The sequence below is a fragment of the Lepisma saccharinum genome, chromosome 29, assembly GCF_977018435.1.
Source record: "Lepisma saccharinum chromosome 29, izLepSacc3.1, whole genome shotgun sequence".
NCBI lineage: Eukaryota > Metazoa > Arthropoda > Insecta > Zygentoma > Lepismatidae > Lepisma > Lepisma saccharinum.
The window spans coordinates 47,559,303-47,583,580 of NC_139257.1; the positions used below are offsets into that span (position 1 = coordinate 47,559,303).

Consider the following 24,278-nt stretch of genomic DNA (forward strand, 5'->3'; position numbering starts at 1 on the left):
CGAAAATAATGTTTTTTTTATATCTGACCCATAGGATAATTTTGCTTTCAACGAGATCGAAATTTGAAAATATTGGCTACATCACCAGGTTCATTCCTACAGAAATCTAAAAACGCTACAGCTTTTAAATAAGTATTTTTTGCTGGAATAATATGAAATGGAACTTGCTTTCAGACCGTAATTTGTTTTATATCGTTTGTTCATGCGGTCTGTATCTTTTTCATTCGTTGTGAAAAACTTATCACTATTTCATTTATCTGTGCATTGAGTTGCGATTTGTGTGGAAGTGTGCAGCAGATTGAGTTGGTGTTATGTGCAAAGGTGTAATTTACATGAATTCCAGGGCTTGGCCTTAAGTAGCTCGCTGTAGTTTTCTAAACTTTATCGCAACTAAGTAGTTCTGTCCATGTTCATGACCTTGTACTAGAATTTAGCGGGGAAACCCCCGAATCATGTGAATTTGACATTTATCACACAAGGCAGAGTACATAAAAGCTATTTGATAACAGGTAAGTGACAATTGAGATTGTACAATTTGATAGTAAATCCTGTATTTTTGTTGGAAGGCGAGTTTTCCATGCATTAGTATATTCTGTATTGTTGTAACGCGAATTTTCCATGTATCGTATATGTAATATTACCGTGCCGTGCATCATTAATACTACCGAAGAAATAAAATTACACGGGTAGATGTACAACTTGTTAATTTTGTATGTTCCTTTATGTTGCTGTCTGCCCCTTTATAGGCTAATCACTACGATGGTGATGGGATAGTGATCAAATTGAATTGTTAAAGGGCAAACGCAAAGGACAACCATGAATGTCCCGTACATGGACTCGAACGAAGACATGATCAAGCTCTGTTACGTAGATTTTAGTATGTACATAGAAAGAAAACTTGAACAGTAGGGCCACCGAAATTAAATGTTTCACTGTCATCAGTACTATCTATCCCTTCGAAGATTTTGTTCAGTAATGTTTGTATCCTCTCCTCTTGAGACTAAAAATAATTAGTGTTGAAAGATGAATATAACCGGTAATATTAAGAGAAAAAAAAAATTTTCACTAAATCTGGCATGTTAAAAGCAAACGTATTATTGTAAACATTTTCATTATAAGGCTGTTTGATGGAATTAAATGTTATGTACGTCGTGTTTGGCACAAGTTCCGAATGTTTACTTCATGGTCGGACGAGAAAAAATATGTCGATGGTCGTGCAACGTGTTGGTTCTTAAAATATGTTCAATTAAAGGTCTGTAACGCCAAATCGTAGGCATGAGTTTACAATACCGGACCACTCTCCAATTTCTATAAAATTTCACCTACTTACTAATTTTGGTGTCCTGATGACGTATCTGTAGTTCATATTTGGCGGTCATTTGTTAAAATTGTACATTTACGTATAGAACTCGTAAAATAACCTTGCGATTTACCACGGTGATTGTCCATACACAGCAATTCGGTACCATCTTAATGGTTTTCCTTTACGCACAACAATCTTGCAACCTTGAATATTGACGTCAGACGAGGAATGCCTACGAGGTTAGGTTAGGCCTGTTAGGTTAGGTTTCATTAGCATAAATACAAAGAAAAATTAATATTTTGGCTAAGAGAACTATACCTTGCCTTACCTAACTTGAAAAAGCTCTCTTCCGTGACGTCAGAACACAATGTTGCTAAAGTGTTGTGCGATAAGGGACACCCATTCGGGGGAAATGGCGTGTTCCGTGGAGCTAGTGTTCTTATGGTAGGGTTACGTTACGTTAAGAAAACATAGTTTATTTCGTTTTTTTCTCGATTTCCATACTCGACCGCCAATTATTACATGCAGATTCGTGATTAGGAGGTCTCAATTAGTGAGTAGACGAAATTTCATAGCAATTGGAGAGTGGTCAGGTATTGTAAACTCGTTCCCCTTGGAGCTAGTGTTCTTATGGTAGGGTTACGTTACGTTAAGAAAACATAGTTTATTTCGTTTTTTTCTCGATTTCCATACTCGACCGCCAATTATTACATGCAGATTCGTGATTAGGAGGTCTCAATTAGTGAGTAGACGAAATTTCATAGCAATTGGAGAGTGGTCCGGTATTGTAAACTTGTTCCAAATCGTATATATGGCTGCGACTATTTTCACCAAGTGGTGAGAATAGCATGTAGTGCTATTTTCACCAGGTGCTGAGTACATCACATGTGGCTAGTTTCACCAGCAAAATAATGACCTGAATCATACCATAACAATGCCTTGGTAAATGTCTGTTATATCGGAGACACTTTTCTTCAAATTTACAGGAGAAACTACTTACGGAAATGAGTTTCTGTTACATTTATGAAACTTCGTGGAGGTATTTTGTCACTATGGAATGCTGCACAACAGAAAATAAGCACTTTTGATGTAATAAAGTAGCCTTTTGTGCGAAGCGACAACATTATGCCGTTGTTTCCATTATGAACCTGCAGATGGCGCGAGTGTCGAAAGTCACGCGGTCTCGCAAGAGGAAGAAGTGTTTCCAAACGTGCCTTCTTTTACCTGATTTTTTTAATTTTTTTAACTATGCTTACCTAACCCAACCTAACCTTGCCGGAAATGGTTCGTGTGGCTAACGTGAATGGTTTTTGGGGCTATCGTGAATGGTTTTTGGGGCTATCATGAATGTTTTTTGGGGCTATCCGTCAATGGTTTTTGGAGCTATCCGTCAATGGTTTGTGATGACATAATAAACATGAAAGTAGGTGTTTTTCGGTTAAGAAGGTTGCAACACTGCATGCCCACTCCAAATCGACAAAACACAAGCACGACGCGTGATGATCCACAGCTGTGCGCGAAATATTCTATGTTCCGCAACGGAAGAAAGGACCCAAAAGAATTACTCGTAATGTGAAAAATCGAAGTTATTTTCATGTAAAAAGCATAATGGCACCTTGAAATAGGTTCCGCAATACACAATTGGTAAGTACGAACCATTTGAAACTGAAAATATGCGTTAGAAATGTGTCTCCGATATAACAGACATTTACCATGGCTAGTTTCACCAGCAAAATAATGACCTGAATCATACCATAACATTGCCTTGTATCTCATTTTATTATATTCATTGGCAGTGTTGCTGAACTTAAGGTAATTATGTGATATCGCCCGAACTCCTCTCACTCATTTATTTAGTTAATTTTAGCATTGATACTTACCTATTCTGCATTGTGGAAGATTCTCTAAGGTGAACTTACACCTTTTTTGATAAAATAGTGTCAACTTTTCATATTACGAGTCATTATTTGTCTTCCTTGTTATGCTTGGGTAACAGACAATATGGCGTGCACTCGTCATAGATCATCGCGCGTCGTACTTGTGTTTTGTCGATTTGGAGTGGGTATGCAGTGTTTCAACCTTCTTAACCAAAGATACCTACTTTCGTGGTCATTATGTCATCACAAACCATTGACGGATAGTCCCAATAAAACATTCAGAATAGCCCCAAAAAACATTCACGATAGCCCCACGAACCATTTCAGTCAAGGTTAGGTAAGCATAGTTAAATAATAATAATAATTTTGTTAATAAAAAGGCACGTTTGGAAACACTGGTGAGACCACGTGACTTTCGACGCTCGCACCATTTGCAGGTACATAATGGAAATAACGGCATAATGTTGTCACTTTACAGAAAATGCAAGTTCCTTACATAAAAAGTTATTATTTCTTGTTCTGCAGCATTCTATGGTGAAGTTTTCAGTTTCCGCGAAAGAAAATACCTCGAAGAACATCAACAATGCTACAGAAACTGATTTCAGTAAGTAGTTTCTCCTGTAAATTTGAAGAAATTCGTTCAGGCGATATTGCATATTTACTGAGCAGACAGTGATGAAGACCAGAAATTACATGATCAGGTGTTGAGAAGTATTTACAGAAATAATTTTAATGTTAATAGCCCTAAACCTAATCTGCCTAACATAACAACGAAAGTATTTAGGAATGTAATGCAGCTTCATACTTATCTCATGTGACATGTTAGCAGTACCAGTCTGTATCGGAACACCTTGCGTTATTTTTCCAGCTCCATGCTGTGCAGAACAAAAAAGGACTAGTCTCCTGCACGAAAATAAATGCACACGGATCTAAGCTTCATGCACATGAACAACTAAAGAATACACACATCCATGCAGCAGGCCAGGCTTAGATCATTCACATGTAGTTTAAAATCTGGTGAAAGTAGCCAGTGTATATATACCTGGCGAGTTTTTTAGCTTGACCCAACAAAATATATCGAAAAGTATGCATCTGATCAAAAAAAGTTCGGAATGAAATTCATTCCTCAGGAAGGGGCTCATCCAATGATGCCAAACTTCACCACCCCCCACCTCCTGGGGGTGGGGCAAGGGCAACTTTAAAATCTCAAATGGGAACCTCCATTTTGTATTGCAGATTCTGATTCTCCAGACAAAAATACGTAGGTTTTGTCTTAAACTTTTAATCGCAAAATGACGTGAGTCATGTTGAATTTTTATAAGAAACTGCATTTAGCATAACCCAGGAACAACGACGTGGACGTAGCAGTATTTTGTTCCCATCGGGGTGGGTTTTTAAGGTGAGTCCCCTCGCCTCTCACCATCGGGGTGCTTGTTTTAGGTGAGTCCCCTCGCCTCTCACCGCCAGGGTGCTTGTTTTTAATAATCATTTTACAATAAGTGCTCGAAAATGTCACCACCCACTTCGATACACCGATTTATCCGCACTTGGAATGATTGGACACAACTGAGAAGCGTGCCCGGTATAATCTTTCGACATGCATTGGTGATTCGCTCAAGACATGCATTGGTGATTCACTCAATCATGTTCTCACGCGTTGTTGGCAGTTCATTATAAACTTCACTCTTCACGTAGCCCCACAAACAAAAGTCAGGCGAAGTAAGATCTGGCGATCTTGCAGGCTAAGACACTGGACCACCTCTTCTGATCCACCGACGGTTGTACACACGATCTAATACTTCCCGTGCTGCAATGGAATAATGTGCTGGACAACAGTCATGTTGAAACCACATTGTTTGTCGCACGTCTCTGGAAGGTCTGCAAGTAATACTGGAAGTTCATTGTGCAAGAAGTTTCGTTATTTCTCACAATTTAAGTTCCCATCGATAAAATATGGACCAATAAGTTTATCGCCAATTATTCCACACCAGACATTTACATTCCAAGGGCACTGATGTTCAACTTGGCATAACCAATGTTGGTTTTCGATACTCCAATAATGCATGTTGTGTCGATTAATCGTACCGTGGTTTGTAAAAGTCGACTCGTAAGGGAACAAAACTCGAGTAAAGAAATTGCGGTCTCCTTGTATTTGCCGAAGCACCCATTGACATAATGTCACTCTGTTCTGAAAATCATCGCCATGAAGTTCTTGATGCAACGAAACATGAAACGGATGATATTTTCTACGCTTCAGTATTTGGCACACGGTAGTCTGCGAAATTTCCGATTCACGACTTATTTGTCGAGTACTAACATGGGGGTTATAAGCCACTGCAGCTATTACCACAATTTCATTATTTTCTCCAGCAATTGTTCTTCGGCGATTCCTTTTTTTTTTTTTTTTGTTGTACAGTTCCCTCGGTGGAGAACAATTGAACAACTCTGCGAAAAGAAGCGTGCAATCGCACCCTGTCTGGAAAACATTGATCATAAAGAATCACAACATCATTGATATTCCTGCCACTTTCTCCATAAATGTACACCATTTCAATTTTCTCTTGCTCCGTTATTGCCTGCGTTATAACCATTAATGGAGTCAAGGAAGAAAAACACTACTTCCGTCCTCTTCTTCAGGCTTTGTGGCAGATTATGACGTGTCTGTTTGACTAGGAAACAAGCATGCGGTCTTGAAACATGCTCGGCAATCTGTTCAAAACGTTGTTAACTACTTATAAAACTGTAAAACATTGAAGATTTCAAAGCTCCGTAAAATCCTTTGACCATGTGAAAATAAACAATCTCACTTCCGCAGAATGGATCGTCGAGTTAGTCGTCTTCACAGCTAATGTTGTGCTGCTGATGCGCTGATGATGTGCTGCCGATGGCTAGTACTGGCCTCACCAACTTGCTTCTTCCCTCCCCCTCCTTTTCCTGCTACTCCTGCATTATTACGCCATCCCTCTGCCTTGGAACTCCTCTATCATCATGAACGCTCATGTCATTTCTTTCATTACATTAAAGCCTATTTGTTTTTATCTTCTTCCATTTTTTTAACATCTTTACCACGGTGGCTCAGTCGGTAACGCGTCTGACTACCATGCTAAAGGTCCCGGGTTCGATCCCCAGCCGGTTCAAATCCGGGAACTTTTCTAACTGTGGAAGCGGCCCCAGTGCGAACCCAGCATCGAATAACATGGGTACCTGGTGGAAACCCTGGGGGGTAAAGGCAGTCAGGGGCGTGATGCTTATCACGTCACCCCCACTTACGACCGGATCAAGAAATTGTGGGTCGTTACCCCCACACCCCCTATACGCCTTCATGTCATGGTGCTATGCACAGGGGAACACTTTACCTTTCTTTACCCATCTCTCCTCTACATTACGGATCTTTGAAATCTTCAACGTTTTATAGTTTTATAATGGTTCACCTCGTTTTTAACAGATTGCCGAGCATGTTTCAGGACCACATGTTTTATCTTACAAACCATTACACCTTGTTTCATGGTCAAACAGACACGGCATAATCTGCCACGAAGCCTGACGAAGAGGACAGTGTATTTCTTGAGAATTGAGCCAAATCTTACTTTTTGCGATTACAGCGCCAGCTATCACAAATCCAAAAAAACAGTTTCGGACAAAACCTACATATTTTTGTCTGGAGAATCCGCATCTGCAGTAAAAAATGGGGGTTCCCATTTGAGATTATACAGTTGCCCCTCACCCCACTTCCAGGAGGTTGGGTGGGGGGTGGAGTTTGGCATCATTGGATGAGCCCCTTCAAGACGAACAAATTTCATTCAGAACTTTTTTTTGATCAGATGCGTACCTTTCGAGATATTTCGTTGTGTCAAGGTAAAAAACTCAATATATATATTGCAAATAACTGAGATTCTATAAAACTATGAACTGCACAGATTAGTTAATCAAATAAATACTCAGGACAAAATTAGTAATATTTGGTAATGTTCCTTTTTTAAAAAAGTTTCCTAGGATAAAGACTAATTATCGCAGAATTGTAGCAATATTTGTCCCACTGAATTTAAATCTTCCTGAAAGTAATTAGCACTATTTGTATGGTCAAAAGAAAGCTTTGCTCAAGCTCCTTTGCTTTATTGCGATTTCATCAAGCTATGAATTCAATTTTAACATGGTTTGATTTTGATTTACTTCTGTCAACACATACTGCGGAGTTTTAGTGATTACTTAAGGTTTTGCAGTTAGGTTAGGCAGGCCAGGTTTGATTCTTTTAGTGTTAAAATAAAGTCCCTAAATGCATTCTACTAAGGTTCCGATTTACTTCTGCATTAATTCCCAGTCTACAACACTTTGTTGCTTTTCAACAGAAAATATATTGTACATGGGAAGCACACATGCTTGCGTAAGTTAATTTTTAATTATTTTTTTTAATATAAATAACTTTTTTTCTAAATCCAAACAGTGCTCATGGGTTTAACAAAACTTCAAATATCGTGTGACAATGATTGCCAGAATTCTACAATAATTAGTCTTCCTGCTAGGAGAATGTGGAAAAAAATCATAAAACAATCAGAACTGTTACCGAAAACTTGAAAATTACTGTTAGGAATCATCCGTGCTTCCTATGGACAAGGCATTATGCATTCATAGAAGAAAGAGGAAATGTCATAGACTAGTGAGAATGATTGTGGAAGTAAATTGGAATCTTCCTGAAAGTAATGAGCACAGTATGGTGTTCGAAGAAGTCTAATTTAAAGGCAAAAGGTAGATAGATGTAAGAGGTACCTTGAGCAAACATCCCACATTTGCACGGGTGAGGCATTCTATAGAATACTACTATTATTCATTTGTTCCTGGGCAAATTGCACATAAGTCAAACACCTCCTTGCCCAAGCACCATATTTTGTCTTCTGACATCAGGTTAAATGCTTTCATTGCTAAGCTAAATTAAGTGAATTTCCACTAAGAGATTTAAACCTAAGGACGAAAGTGTTCCGCACTTGCATCAGCAGATGAAATATGGTAAAGGTGTTTGGATTACGTGCGATTAGTCATACCTGTAACTAAGACTGACAATTAAAAAAAATACATAGGAATTATATGGAAGTGAAAGAACATTGATTATCAAGGAAACACGCAGTAAGTAATCGCTAGAAATGTGCAGTATGTGTTAAGAGATAAATCTAAATTAAACCATGTAAAATTACATGCGTAACATCGCAATTAAACAAGAGAAACTTCGGCTGTCTACTTTATGCACAGACAGGTTAATTTGGACTGGAGCTAAGGGAGCATACTTTTCATAAAATATAATTTTTTTGGAAACTATGCTCCATTAGCTTCAAAATATGCCCAAGATGAAAGTTATACCATAATTAGAAGAAAAGTTATGAGTTTGCAACCTTGCTATACGAACACCCTGTATCACTGAGGGCTAAAATTTTGCACATGTAAGTTACTTTATTTCCTCTACCATCCTATCAAATTTCATGAAAATCTGAGATAGGCCTAGTCTGTTTGGAATTTTTTTTGTGTTGATTTGGCATGAAATGACCCATTGATGTAATTTTAAAATAAAATAATTTTTATTCACTCATATTTATTTGTATGAATACAAGTTTGTAGTGTTTGAAGTTTTTGTTGTATCTCACATGTTTGCATATTTATTTAATATTTCATTTATTTCCATATTTACAATGGTAGAGTTGAAGGCATAGCCCTTATGATCCACACTACCATTTTTTTGTAGATAAAATGAAAAATATAACATTAAAATACAAAAAACTTACATTATAATCACACATATTCACCATATAAAATGCCAATAAAACATTAAAATATATGTGAGAGAAATACACATAAACATAATATTATGAGTACGCAATAAATTTGCATACAAATACATAATGTACATACATGTACTGCATATATATTTTTCTCTGATCCCTAAAAATAATTTCCATGGAATTTTGATTTGTGGGAAGGATTGCAAAAGAGTTGCTTTTTTGGGATTGAATAGCAAAGAAGCATGCCACACTTATGGACAGTGCTTATGCAGATACTTGTCCTCTGCGGGGTGATGTAAGGTCTTTTTTAAGGGAACTATAATTGTAATTTCAGGATGAGAGTGACCATCAAATTGGGTTTTCATAAAAATTGTTGTTTTCTTGAGCTCGTGCAAAAGTAGTTCTTTAAGCAGTGCAGGGAATGAAAAATGTATGTATTTTTGTGTGCTCCCCCCAAAATATAACACACACACACACACACACACACACACAGACAGACAGACACACACACACAGACAGACAGACAGACAGACAGACAGACAGACAGACACACAGACAGACAGACAGACAGACAGACAGACAGAGAGAGAGAGACACAGACAGACAGACAGACAGACAGACAGAGAGAGAGAGACACAGAGAGAGAGAGAGAGACACAGAGAGAGAGAGAGAGTGTGAGTGAGTGAGTGAGTTTGACCAGTATATTTTTACTTTGTCACAAAGATGTAGACTAAACAGTGACTGCATTAAACACAAATTGCTGCTAATATGCACAACTAGTGACAATGGGAGTCTGACCTGTTTTTACTAGATGATTGTTTTATATAAGAGAATATGGATAATACTTCAAAGTTTTGGAGTTAGTGTAAGTGATTCATTTGGTTGATTTCACATGGAATGACCCACGTATATTTTTTCACAACATGGTTCTAAACAAAAGGTTCTTGTGTATTTGTTTGCCCATTTTACATCACATATTTATGACATTGTGTGTATTATGACAAGGGAAGACACAAGATTGTTTGATTTATTTAATCTTGTGAATTTTTAAAAAAATCAATGATTTAAATTACTTTAAAGGAATAATTTATAGAATAACGTATATAAGTACTTTGTAGATATAAAATCACTTTTGCTGGAAATTTATTGGTCTCCATCATTGTTTATTAGTGTCTTAGATATTCTAGGATTTTCAAAGGGAAAGCATGGGAACAAAATATATATACTGATGGAATGGAGCTCATACAATAGAAAAATCTAATATATAAACACACTAAATTTCTGTTGCTTTTTGGTACATAATGAACTAAGCTGCTGTCTCTCAATGTTGAAACTTTATGTGAAAACTGTGGACTGAACAGACAGGCACCCGAGCACTGACAGCTTACAGTAAGTAGCTTATTATACAATGAAAGAGAATCTTAAATGAAATTCAGCACCGCAAACAGAAGGAAATAAAAATATCATTGTTACTGATTATTGTCAGCGAGTGTATTGAGTGTCATGAAATCAAAGACCTCTGTAGCACATTCTTGTAACTCGATAACTCTTATATTACTGAGAGGGAGTGGTTCAATGTACCATTATACTGTTTTGTAAAATGAGCATTATAAAATTACGTTCACACATTTAAATAGAAATAATGTTCACGAAATCATAGTCCCGCAAATCTGGGATGTATAGCAACCTTTCAATTCAGTGCTGCTGCAAGAGCCTATCGGGCAAATTGAGCAGCATGAACTACGCCCTGTAGTACTCCTATAACCATCATTTGTCTGTTATTGGACTCTTAAATATGGATTGTGAAGTGAAAGATGCAGTTAAATTGATACGTAGGTGAACATAGACATCATCCCAATGCAATAATGTAGTTTAGACCAGTGGCAGCTCGTGGTGAACCAAAGTGGAGGGGCGATAGGTCACAAATATGCTCTACTAAGCCGCGCGTCAGGCTAAGTTTGCAGCAGGTTTTATGTATCAATCCGCGCGAGAACTGAGCTCAGAATCTTCCGTGCCTGTCTTGCCTCAACCGCCGAGCTGCTTACATCGCAGACACTGAGAAAATCCACAGTATTGCCAACCGCACAACACATCAAAACCCGCATGCATGTCAAGCGGAATATATTTGTGTTTTTTTTTGTCTCCTAAAACACAACATTTTAGAAGTACTTTGGGCGCATACATTATTTAAAAAATGTGTCATTACTTAATATAAATGCGAAAGATCTTCGAAACATGAGAGCATGTGCATGGACGTCCGCAGGATTTTTTCCAGGGAGGGGCAAGAAAGGTATTTTTTCCCAGGGGGGCAAACAAGTCACATTTCCCCCCAAAAGAGTGTAGTTCCCTAAAAAACATTGCTTAAATTTGAATTTATGGTGTTAATGCAATAATTAACACATATTATTATGGCTAAAATGAAATTATATGTGTGAAATACATAATTTTTGGTTGACTTTCATTTTCCAGGGGGGCATGGCCCCCTTGCCTCCCCTTCCGGATGCCCATGAGCATTTGTGTATATTTCGAGCATGCAAAAATAAAAATAAACAAAGATATAAGTAAACAACGACAGGCCCTCTTGAATTTAATGACAAATTATTGTTTTTGGTTTATAAAAAAATACATTTATGAAAACCTTTGTTACTGTAAGACACACGCACTTCAAGTTATACCAGCAAAAAGAAAAGCCTGATTTGTTATTGGGGATATATACAATCAGGTGCATTGTCTGCTGCTATTACTCTGGTTTCAATTTATGAATCACTTCACTAAACCAGGATTCAAATCTTGGTCTGTCCATTTCTTGCTAATCATACATCCCTTTCTTTGCACGGAACAGTAAATATATGCGTCTTCAACAAAGACGTCATTGCCGCCAGTGGGTGAAACAATAAGCCTCCCCCTTCCCCTCTCCCTTTCTCGTCGGTTTCTTCAGTCCTGGCGGTGGTTTTGCACGGTGTTATATAAAAAAAATCAATGTATGCCCCCGCCCCTCCCCTCACCAAGTTAAAGCACGTCTGGTCCAAATAATAAACATGTTTCTTCTCACGGGTATATCTTTTAATACCGGGGACATTCTTTTGTCGTCAAACAACAAACAATCGTTTCCTCTTCCTAAACTCAAACCGCAAATCATTCAACACCTGGGATACAGTTCGTGCGCATATTGACGGCAAACCACCTCACGCCCAGTTTTACTTTGCTCTTGTTTCCGTAAGGAGGATTATGCATTTTAAACAACTTGCTTGATTTGAAGAGCTTTTCCCTTCGGATGAAGCCCACAATAACACTCGCTGAACAGGAGAACTCGATTCAGCCATTCTCGCCGCTGTATAGCACGATTATTAATCACAATAAACATAGGGTTAAAATAGTGGGATGTGCAACACTGGTATCACGGATTCCACGCGCCCTGCAACGTATTCAGTTTTGCTCGACTCGCACTTGGGCTTCAGTGATTCCTCAGCGCAATACAAACTCCAGTTGGCGAATCTGTGGATCCAAGTTCGTCTGCACAGTGATTGCAACCGATCAAGTCCACACCTGCTAATGGATGTATTATTTTGTCTGTATTTTACAAATTAAATAACTGTTTTCTTGCAAGTATGCAGTTGTGTTGGATTATAACCCGTGTCAGTGGAACTATATTCTGCGCGCACGTTTGGATCTACATATGCGAAAACCTGCTGCAAGGTTAACCTGACGCTTGGCTTAGTAATGTGAGTTTAAATGACGAATTTCGTATAACAGCAGCCAACATGATAAGAAATTGATATATCATTGTTTACCGAATATCATGTATTACCGTTTGCACCTATTATAATAAATTTAATAATTATTTAACAGTAATACGAAGATCACAACAGATGGAAGAAGAAATAGGGACCTTAACAGATTTAGTCCTAGTATTTTTGTAACTTAATAGAGGGGAAATTAGTTTACATACAGCTTGATAAGCATAATAACGAATATTTTCATGCATTGAACGTGAAAAATACTAGTAAAAAGTAACACAGAAAAGGTTTCCTGTCCAACATGAATAATTGATATGTGAAATAGTGCACCAAAGTAAACATCTCACGGGATAGGTGATATCTGCATTACCAGAACTTCTACCAATATACTAAGTAAATAAGTACTTATCAAGTATACAAACTTACCAGAAACCTTCTTCGACTGTGATGTTCATTGTATTGAATATAATGTTTTACGTGAGCACCTAGTATTTAATAGTAAAATGAAGATCATGAAAAATTGGAGAAGAATAAAATGCTAACAGATTTAACAGTAGCATCTAACTTAAATAAAGAAAAGAAATTGCCAGACAACTTTGCCACAATATCAGGGATTTTGTGAAATGTGCTAGTCAAAACATGTATTTAAATCTACATGATGTAGACCTCATCTTTGTAATCCAAATGTACTTTTCACTAAACACGTAGGAAAAAATACAACACTTATTTGCAATAACTAGCAACTAACAAGAATCTGGAGTCTATTTCCATGGCTATCATATGGCATTACAAAGCCAGGGGTCCCAGCTTTGAATACTTGTCTAGGGCCTCCCCGATGGCACAGTGGTAGCGTCATTGCCTTGTAATCAAGGGGTTCTGGGTTTGATACTCAGTGGAGGCACATAGTGGTTCGGATCCCACTTCAAACTGTATGTCCAGTCCCGATTAGTCTTACTGTGCATAAAGTGGACTTAAACACCAAATTAATCAATCAATCAATTCGAATACTGGCTTGGACATGGGTGTTCTTTGTGAGTGTCCCTCCATCAATTTCATTATATCATCACTTATTCTCATCGTCGTGATTAGCCAAAAGTAGTAGTATAAAGCGATGCTAAATAACAAAAATCAAACAGTGTATTTTTTTTAATTACTGATAATTTATTTTTCTCATTGGAAATTGTTCTTTATTGCTCTGCGCTTCGTCATAAATGAATAACATTATGGAATATAGAATGATTTTTTTCAATGGTTGGTAATTTTCTTTGTCAACGTCTTTGCTTCTGGCAACTTTTCATTGTTTACAGTTCTCTGGAGAGAGTGGCCAGGTGAGGCTAGGTGGTTGAGTTTGGGCAGGGGCTATTCCTCCATGTAGGAAGTGAGTAACTTCCTACAGTTCATTTTTACTTATTTCCAGTTCTCTACTTTTTAGGAGTTTAATGCGTGTTATAAAATTATGGGCGCAATGTACGTACAATTGTCTAGGTTAGCTACTGTCAAGAGTTGACTGCTCTCGCTCGCTCCAGTAGCAGTCCAAAGACGATGGACACGGGCTTTTCTGCCGGTCGCTGATATTGGCGGCCATCCTATAGACAGATGGGTGGTGGTGGAAGGTGCTGTGCAAGGGTGTGGGGAAAGGTTACAAAAATCGATCGAGGAACCACCAAGACTTTCCTCAATCAGCTATGCCAACCCAAACAAAATGTTACTAAACCAAGCACAATTTCATCTTTGTTGGCACTTAGCACGGTTTCTAGCATAATCTGCAAACCCCAATCCCTGGGGAAAGGGAAATCGAATTCAAAGGAATATGTTTTCAGGAAATAAAAAAAAAAATATTTCCAAATCTTATTTCTACTTCACCAGCAGACATGTTTCAAAGGAAAGGGAGTATGCCGATCCAGCGGAAAGCTTTTTTTACAACCATCTATGGTAGGAAATCGGTAGAAAGTTGGTGGCAAACAATTTTCTCAGATTTACACTATTACATAACTGTTAAAAATAAGTAGCGCAAGTTCAAAACTCTAGAAAAGCAGATGCAGAATTAGAATTATCCCAAAAAAATAAACAATTAATAACAAATCCTACCACAATTTAGAAGCAACACTTTTTATTATCATCAATCCACAGGACAGGGAGGGGGAAGAAAATATAAATTCTTGCAAAATCTGAAATATCGTCAATGTTATTTTCGTCGAACTGAATCTATAATATTTCGTAGTCCAAAGTGAGGAGCAAGGGCCCCTTGCCACACCTTGAGCATGGGCCTGCAGTTAACATCCTAAATGCAATGGGTAGTACAAGCAAAACGTGTCAATGTAATTGAACTCTTTTTTCAAACCTTCCTCGGTTTACCATAACTTCTTCCTACACTCCGGAAAAAAAAACAACACAAGTCTCCACTGAGTGTGGGATAACAAAAACCCATCGTCCCATGTACAGCTCCCGTGTGTGTTATTCTCCCCAGCTGCCCTGTCTATTCCCCCACCTGGCATGCCTGAGAATTCTTTCAGGAACATAAGATGGGTAGGTGATGCCCTGCCAGATTTCCCTCACTCTAAAAGCTGTTTCGTAATCCCTCACAGTGAAGCGTAAACTTCACAATTGTCGCTGAAAAGTACAGAACCGACTAACCAACAATCTGTAAGCAACGAATGTTTGCAATTCAGACACTGTGAAAGCTATAATATATAAATGTTAAATGTAATGTCTGTTCACTTGTGGTTATACATGACAGTGCGGCATCCATTTCTTCCTTGTGAGCAGCCGCCACTGATTTGGTCTATCTTACCAAAACAGTTATATATGAAATTGGAATAGATGATTATGGGCTGAAACTACCAGGCTAGATATTTTACATGTATGTGTCTATGATAGAGTATTGCATGGGACCATTTTCGCTCGATAATACTCGTTTGATTCTCCCACTCTTGAGCGTGATACGCTCGAGTGTATTAGATTCAAATATCATTTCAATGGGACAATAATCGTAGAAGTATATATGTAAGAATCCACCTTGGTAGTTTCAGCCCATAATCATCTATTCATTTTCATATATCGCTATCTATTGGTAAGATAGACGAAACTACATTTTAACAGAGATTATTACTATGTTCACTTAAGTTTCAATTTCACTGCATCTTTCACTTCAAGATCCAAATTTGAGGACCTACTACCACAGACATTTTACAGTTATATGTGAACTATTGGGCTTCGAGGATTTACTTCTAGTTTTCCCTGTTTGAGCATTATTCGCTCGATCGAAGAAGCTGTCAATCCCGTATGCTATCTATTGTCGTCCGTGCGAACTATTTGCCGCATGAGCAAAATATGCTCATTGCTGCATTCTAGTCTATGATTATTGTCACATTTTAAATGATATTAGATTCTATGTGCTTGAGGGTAGGAGACTCGAACAATGAAGACAGTTAAAAGTAGTTCTATTCAGTACTCTGTGTCAACCTTAGGAAAAGAAGCTTTAAAAACCTTAAAAGAAAGTGTTTAATAATCACGGGGGGGGGGGGGGGATCTAGTACTGGGTTGAAAACACCTCCACATGACAGTAATTGAAAACTACACATATTTCAGGTTTATATTTTTTGTTCATTAGTATACACATGAAGCAGTGGCGTATGCTGAGACCAAGATCAGGGCTATCTCCAAATATAGTAGTGTTTCAATTTTAAATGAAAATTTATCCGGCAAAAAAAGAGGGGGGGGGCTCTTCCTCATTCATTTTGGATTTTTTTTTTGTTTACATCGATATCTTGCCATTAAAAACAACAATAGTAGGCAATGGACATAAACTATTTCATGCTTATTTATAAAGAGGAGCGGTCTATAACATGCAATATGTAGGACCTACATGCGAGTATGAAATAATAATTAACTTCTTACCTTACTTGAAGATAAACTCCATTCTTCTCTCTTTTTCCGTGAATTTTTTTTTGTCACTTTATCGAAGAATGTGTCCTCACATGAATTTCTGATGTTGATTAGAACCCCTATCTCAATAGACATTATAGCTAAATTGCTAAGCCGCGCTTGTCCCTGTGTTGCTCATTGTGGCCCCTAAATGCACATTCTTGCTTCCCCAGAAATGCTATTGCATCAATTAATCTTCTTATAATAATTCTGTTTTCCTTCACTTTTTCATTATGCAAACTGTCAGCAATCTTCTTTTGCAAATTCAAGGAATGATCAATTCTTTGAGAACCGAATGTCTGTAAGTTACTGAACGCATGTATATGACTAAGTGATTTTTGGTGTTTATCGCAAGCAGTTACCAAATAGTTTAAATTACTAAATCCTGTTGTATTCGGTAGAAAAAAGCAAACATGCCCAGCAATACAACTTATTAAGTGCACTCGACCCAGTCAACCAAAGATATTTTTGGCAGCTGGTCTCGTGAAAACGCCTAATATATACCTTATTTTTGTCTTTCTGCACGACTGTAAGGTCCGGAAGAGGTGGAAGAGGCCTACCTGTCTATTATTTGCATCCTATCCTCGTAAGGAAGCCGTGAGAATGGCGTCTTTGAGACAAGTTCGGTGATTAAATCCATTTTCACACGCCCACGGAACAAAAACACAGAACAACACAACACATGTCAAAAACACAGCACAACAAAAGGGCCTCGATCACTGATTTTTTTTTAAAAAAAGGATTCCCATCCATGAACACGATACGCGGGCGACACAAAGAACTCGGATCTCGGACACAACAAGTTTGACCATATATCCCTTCCTTTTGCGGAAACTACCACCGACCCGCGTGGTTGAAAACACGTGCGTGAATGGTTGCTATGACAACATGGATTGTTTATGTTGCCAAACGTATTTCATTGGGATGACTCGGGCCGAAACCCCCACCGCCGCGAGGGCGAAGGTTTTGACATTTTGACAGCGGGGGGAGGTGGGAGGTGGGAGGGGGTTGCTTGAAACAGAAGTAAACAGGATGGCAACATGGCTGACGTCATCAGAATGTCCCATATAGCTGCGACCAGCTGCGACCACAGTCGAATTTCATGGAGAAGCAGAGTGCCACCTTCAGGGGAAAATCACTAAATTTGGCGGATTTATAATGCTTGTATGTGACGAAATTCATGGAACTGGAAGAGAGACGGGCAATGCTCGAAGGGGTGGAGGGGGGGGGAGGTGATGTAATTTTCATGAGGCATCCCCTAGCTTGAATAATTTGCATTGACACCCCCGCCTATAATTTCTTTTCCAGCGATCTAGCGAATTTCGTATTTCCATTGTTGGCAACACTACAATATCGCCAGGATGCAGCGAAGTCTTCACTCTCCAGCGCTTGGGGTTGGAAGCCAGCACCAGGGACCACCAAGGTCGTCCCTGCCAGCACAAATACGTCATAGGTTGAAAGGACCGCCTGCTGGTTCAAAGACTTTATCCTCAGACGAAGAAGCCTGGCGATAAATAAAGGCGACCTTACACTAGCGCTTTCCCCCTTGGTCGTAACTTGAGAGTGAAGCATCGGTTAAATTTGCTACTCGATTATTTCCTGTATTTTAATATGGGCTTCGGCGATAGCCTAGGTAGCCTAGAATATACGCGCCTGACATGAAGGTATGACATACTAGTACCACAAGACAATGCATCAATTGTTATTATTCAAATTTCCAAATTGATTTATATAAACTGGCAACACTGCCACTCTGATACATTTTTATTGTTTTTTTCCACAAGAAGTATCAGCCTGTTTTCGACTAAACTTTGGTTATAGGAGTGTACCGTACCACTACTGCATACATTTTCTTTATTTACTTTGGTGTATTGTGGTGGCCACAATTTCCTTCTTTTTCTTCTCCTTTAACACTAATTATTTGGAGGCACAATATATAAATTTCACCTCCGCTAAACCCCCTGTAATTCCTAAGAAAAACAAAATCAATTTTATATATCTACAAGAATTTTTTTCTAGTTGCAATTTTTTTTGTACATCGAGGCAAGTTTGAGAAGCATGCTCTTGAAATTGTCCCACTCGCAGAGGCTTACATACAGAAGAGGTTAATTCGGACTACTGTATCTCTTAAATACTACTTTCATTCTTAATATATTTGAATATTTCTTATTTGCATTTTTTAGTTGTTCAAAATTGTCTTGATCACAGTATTTTGTGTCTACTTTCTTACAAACAAATTTAAGATTTTTTCCCTTGTGTGATCAGTTCCTGTGCAGCTCTCATCAACCCATTAAAGTGCTCTTCACTGTTGGTTACTTTAATAAGATCTGTAATCAACAAAGGGTAGAGAACAATCTCTGCCAGCAGTGGTAACAGTAAGCGTGGAAAGATATTACAAGCAGATTACAAGCAGGTCACAGACACCCCCTTCCCCCTTTCACATTGAACAATTGTTTATATTGCATTGGTTGGTTAATGATGTTGCAGAATGATATTCCAGACTGAATAAGCCGGACCCTGTGGCCGAGTGGTTAGCACATCGCGTTGATATGCCAAGGGTCCCGGGTTCGAATCCCGCTCGGGCTTGGTTGTTTGTAAATGTCCATTCATCAATTTCATCATTTCATCACTCATCCCCATCTTCGCAAATTAGCCAAGAGGTAAAATAAACTTAACCAATCAATCAATCCAGACTGAATAATATTAAAGCATGATTTTCAAGATCAGCACTATGAGCCGTTCAGAGCTATATTTCATTAGAATTAGTTTGAATAGATTGAAATATATGCATGTAAACATGTAAGATAATATAATAATGTGACGGTCCTATTAGCATAATTTTATGGCATTTCAGTTGTTTGTGCACCTAAATATGTTTGTTTGTTTATTTATTTATTTATTTAATTTCACCAATTACAATAGGCTTACTTACATTATAAACAATTCAAAAATTACTATTTCAACATTATAAAACTAAAGAAGAGGGAGAGCAAAACTACACTAATCATTGCTTAAAGAATACTAGCACAAGTTTTATACAGAACATAAATTTAAAAATGACATTTATAGTTCAAGAAGATTCATATCTATATGCAGACATTCATAACTATACACATGTATATACTCGTATATAAACAAATATACACACATATGGGCATAATTATATTTAGAAACATACCCATGTACACAGAAACATGTATAATTGTTTAGGAGTGTAATTTGTTCATAATGTTCTTTGAAGGACAGACAGGAACTTCTTGAATGGCATAGCAAAATCCAAGTCTCCACCGTTTCTGACTATTTCATTGTGTTTAATACATAGAATGGGCGAATTCTGGTGTACTGTTGAGTGAGATTTGCCATAATAAAAAGGTTGTCTGAACCGTAACATGTCCTTCTTAGCATTAACATTTAATGTTTGGAGGAGACTTGGACTGTCGACTAGCCCGTTAACTAACTTATATAAAAATAATTGATGTGATATCACTCTCCCTATGTACAAAGGAGTAACATTGAATTCACTGAGTAGTTGTTTATATGATACATGATCCTGAAAAGATGATCTTTTGTATTTTTTGTAATACAAGTAACGAACAAATTTCTTCTGAATTCTTTCTATTTGCTATTACATAGTGTGTAAGGTGACCAAACTACACTTGCATATTCTAATTTGGTTCGAAGAAGGCAATTAAACAGGCTTGTCACTGCTCTTTCACTATGTATGTCTTGTGAATTTCTAATTAAGAACCCTAAAGTTCTGTGAGGATCATTACAAATCTGATCAGTATGTGTTCCAAAATAACATCATGTATGACATCAATATTCACACACTAGTGAGTAACTGCAGAATTTAGTAAGAGATGTACTTACTGAAGAGTAACTGTGAAAAACATGTTACATGTGAAAGTTAAGGCTAGACCAATTTGTGTTGTTTATTTACTTATGAATATTAAAAATAGCTTTATACTTACCATTATTTAAATGCATTTTTAGTAATTGGGAATAATTTTGATCGTTTCAGTTTGAAAGCAGTATGGCTTCTATACTAAGTTTGGAGGAAAAGATATTGGAGCAACTCAATCAGCTTTCATTGAATTCCAAAAAAGAAGAGTCTGAAGTTCATAATAAAGAGTTTTCCACAGTCAGGATTGAAGATTCGGTGAAGACTCATGATGGTGAAGATATTAATAAAGAAATTTGCACTTTGATGTCTGAAGATGGTGAAAAGGATGAAGAAGTTTCCACTTTACAGTCTGTAGGTGGTGAAAAGGTTGAAGAAATTTCCACTTTGAAGTCTGAAGATGGTAAAAAGGATGAAGAAGTTTCCACTTTGAAGTCTGGAGGTGGTGAAAAGGTTGAAGAAGTTTCCACTTTGAAGTCTGGAGGTGGTGAAAAGGGTGAAGAAGTTTCCACTTTGAAGTCTGGAGGTGGTGAAAAGGGTGAAGAAGTTTCCACTTTGAAGTCTGAAGATGGTGAAAAACATGAAGAAGTTTCCACTTTGAAGTCTGAATATGGTAAAGAAAATGAAGAAGTTTCCACTTTGAAGCATGCAGATATTAATAAAGATAAAGAAAACACAACAGTGCAGACTGAAGGCGATATCAAAGACAAACAAATTAAAGTTAACAAAGATAAGGAGAAACGAGTGGAAGTCAAGACTGAAGTTAAAGATGAAGAAATCTCTGCAGAGAAACTTGATACAATGCTGGAGTGTCCATTTTCATGGAAACCAGTCCATGTAGCTCCTTTAGATACACCCGAGTTATTAATCCAAAAGATTTTGGGAAAAGTAGAGGAACAAGAAGAAAGTACTGATCTACCGTGGAGGCACTACATGTACGCTCTGGTTTTAAGCTATGAATACTTCAGGAATGAAGACTATGACAAAGCAATGGAGAAGGCCAGACTGAGCTATCAGCTGTCAAATGAGACTATGGACAGTCGGCTCTTCTCAGCGTTTCCTCGAGCATCTGAGCATGTGTCACTGGGCTGTCAAGTGTACATCCTCGTGGAATTGAAAAAGTATTCAGAGGCAGCATCGCTTCTGAAAAAAGTGAAACTTTATGATGACATGACTAAAACTGAGAAGGCAGCAGTCTGGGGAATTAGGTCGGCAGTTCACATGGAATATGGGTTCAAGGGAACGAAGGAAGCAGTAGGGTTTAGCAAAGCAGCCATCTCGCTGGATTCAAAGCAAGCCGAGTGGCAATTCCTGCTTGGGAAATGTTTGGGCCGAATACGAAGGATTGAAAACTACAATGAAGTTCCATCCAGTGACGAACTGAGAGCCTTAGAGAAGGCTGTTGAACTGAGTGATAGTCCCAGCTACATAATTTTCTTAGCGCAGTCGTATAGGGAGGCTGCCTTTAGAGCGTATTCACTTAACAGAGATAATCTTGGAAGCTTGAGGGTTGTGTTGCGAGAAATGAACTCCAATTCTCTGAAGCTGTATAAGGAAGCTGCCGAGAGGAACGGTGCATGTTCACATGTGAATATTAGGTGTGCGCAAGGGTTCATGAAGCTTCCCTATCCCTTTAAAGATATCGAACGGGCCAAGCAGTGTATCAAAAAAGCCCTCGTTCTTGCTCCGAACAATGCCATGGCCAATCATGTTGCGGGATTGTATTTTGAACAGCACGAGAATGATACTGCCAGGGCGATGGAATATTATAAGAAGTCTGGGGCAGGAGGCTCTTTTGGGGCATTCCTGGATTTCTTCCGGTTAAAGTTGAAGAATGACGCAGGTTATAATCCTATTCCTGATTTAGAGAAGCTATTGGTGGACTTCCAAGAGGAACCTCGACAGCTGGAAGCACGTTCACAGATGGTATCGTACTACCTGCTGATAAAGAATGATATAATGAATGCTGCAAAGATATGGAGGGAAATACTGAAAGATGGAAAGGATATATCTAAAACAGAGGTTTGTTTTCACTTTTTCATAACAGCTCTTCATCAATTTCATCTAGCCATCACTCATCCTAATTGTTGTGATTAGCCAAAACTGGCAAAAAAAATGGAACATAAAATAACAACCATATCATGCTATAAAAATATATAAATAACTTACGTGAGTGAGTAGGAATGTTTCAAAACAACGTTTCGGAAGTCTGTACTACTTCCTTCATCAGGTAATAAAATCAAAAAAACTTTAGGTGCCAAACATGGTCCATGTGTGCTACCCAACACTGACGGAAGTCACTAGGGGACTGTAATAGGTCTTTGATTTTTTATTTGTTTTAGTTGTGTTTTTTTAACATAGGGAATTTTTAACCAGCGAAGACTTCCATTGGAGTTTTTATGATGTCACCGTATGTTTTTACCTTTTTTATCCTCAACCTGACAACTCAACTTACGATTTAACAACGCGGTACCATGTTTTGGCACCTAACTCACTCATGTAAGTTATTTATATATTTTTATTTGAATTGATAGTGAGTAAAACACACCATTGTAATATGTTCATATCATGCTATGGCCATGAAAATAGGCAGCTGGACAGAATTGGGCTAGTGCCACATATGGGAACAGCAAAGTTCATAAGATGGTAGCACTTCTTTCCTTATACATTGTTATTATTTTTTCCCTGCGGTGGCTCAGTCGGTAACACGTCTGACTACCATGCTAAAGGTCCCGGGTTCGAACTGCGGCTGGTTCAAATCCTGGAATTTTTCTAACGGAAGCGGCCCCGGCTCCCACCCAGCATCGAATAACATGGGTACCTGGGGGAAACCCTGGGGGGTAAAGGCAGTCAGGGACGTGATGCTGATCACATCACCCCTACTCATGACCGGATCAAGAAAGTGTGGGGCGTTACCCCCTATACGCCTTCATGGCATGGTGCTTAGCACAGGGGAGCACTTTACCTTTACCAAGAAGTATCTGCCAATTTTCAATGTGAAATTTCATGGTTGTAGATACAGGGTGACAATTAATGAACTATATGAAATAAAACGGAAATTAGTGACAAACCACGTAGTACACAAACTGTATTGCACATGTAAACGGCACTACAGACATTCGGATTTAGGTTATGACATGTTCGATATGTCTGCCATGTCTGGCGATGATGTGGGGCAGACGAACAGCAAAATTCTGCATGACCCGCTGAAGTGTCGAAACATCGATGACCTCCTGAATGGCAGTTTTCCGCTCGGCAATGGTTTTGGGGTTATTTCTGTACACCTTGTCCTTAACATAGCCCCCTTCCAGTGGCCTCTGGGTACCCCAGAGCCAGAATGCGGTCCCCAAAATATTCCTCCAGGACATTTTCACTTGCAAATGGCCGACATCAAAACGTCGTGTGCGCATACGCATACGAATTCCCATCATGCCCTGTGGCCAGCCACGCAGTTTGGACGTCATCACGCGAACCGTTCAGAAATTATGACGGTTTTATTTCATATAGTTCATTAATTGTCACCCTGTATGTATCAATGTATCACTGCTACATTTTTTTTCACTTCGGTCCATTGTGTGGCCACAGGAGCATGCCGAATACTTTTTTTTTTTTAAAGATTTTTATTTTCTTCTTCTTGGGGTGTGAGGGGGGACCCTTTCCGAAGACACTGAAATGTCAACTGTCTACCATGTAGTACACCCTGGATTGCATATTGCTGACTAGTTAGGTTCTGGCATCACGACCATTATAATCCTCCATGTGTGCTGCCCT

The 24,278-nt window shown here is 38.3% G+C and overlaps 1 protein-coding gene across 2 annotated transcripts in view; it reads left to right on the forward strand.

The window, feature by feature from the left end:
* Positions 1–21: 21 nt before the first annotated feature.
* Positions 22–24,278, forward strand: part of LOC145981520 (uncharacterized) — a 45,423-nt gene continuing 21,166 nt past the window's right edge. The window contains exons 1-2 of one of the 2 annotated variants that reach the window (XM_083114819.1): positions 22–509; positions 20,628–22,529. In XM_083114819.1, coding sequence (XP_082970945.1) covers positions 20,640–22,529 — 1,890 coding nt within the window. In that variant the 5' untranslated portion in view covers positions 22–509; positions 20,628–20,639. The remainder of the gene's footprint in view (positions 510–20,627; positions 22,530–24,278) is intronic. The other variant, XM_083114818.1, reaches the window with a different exon arrangement.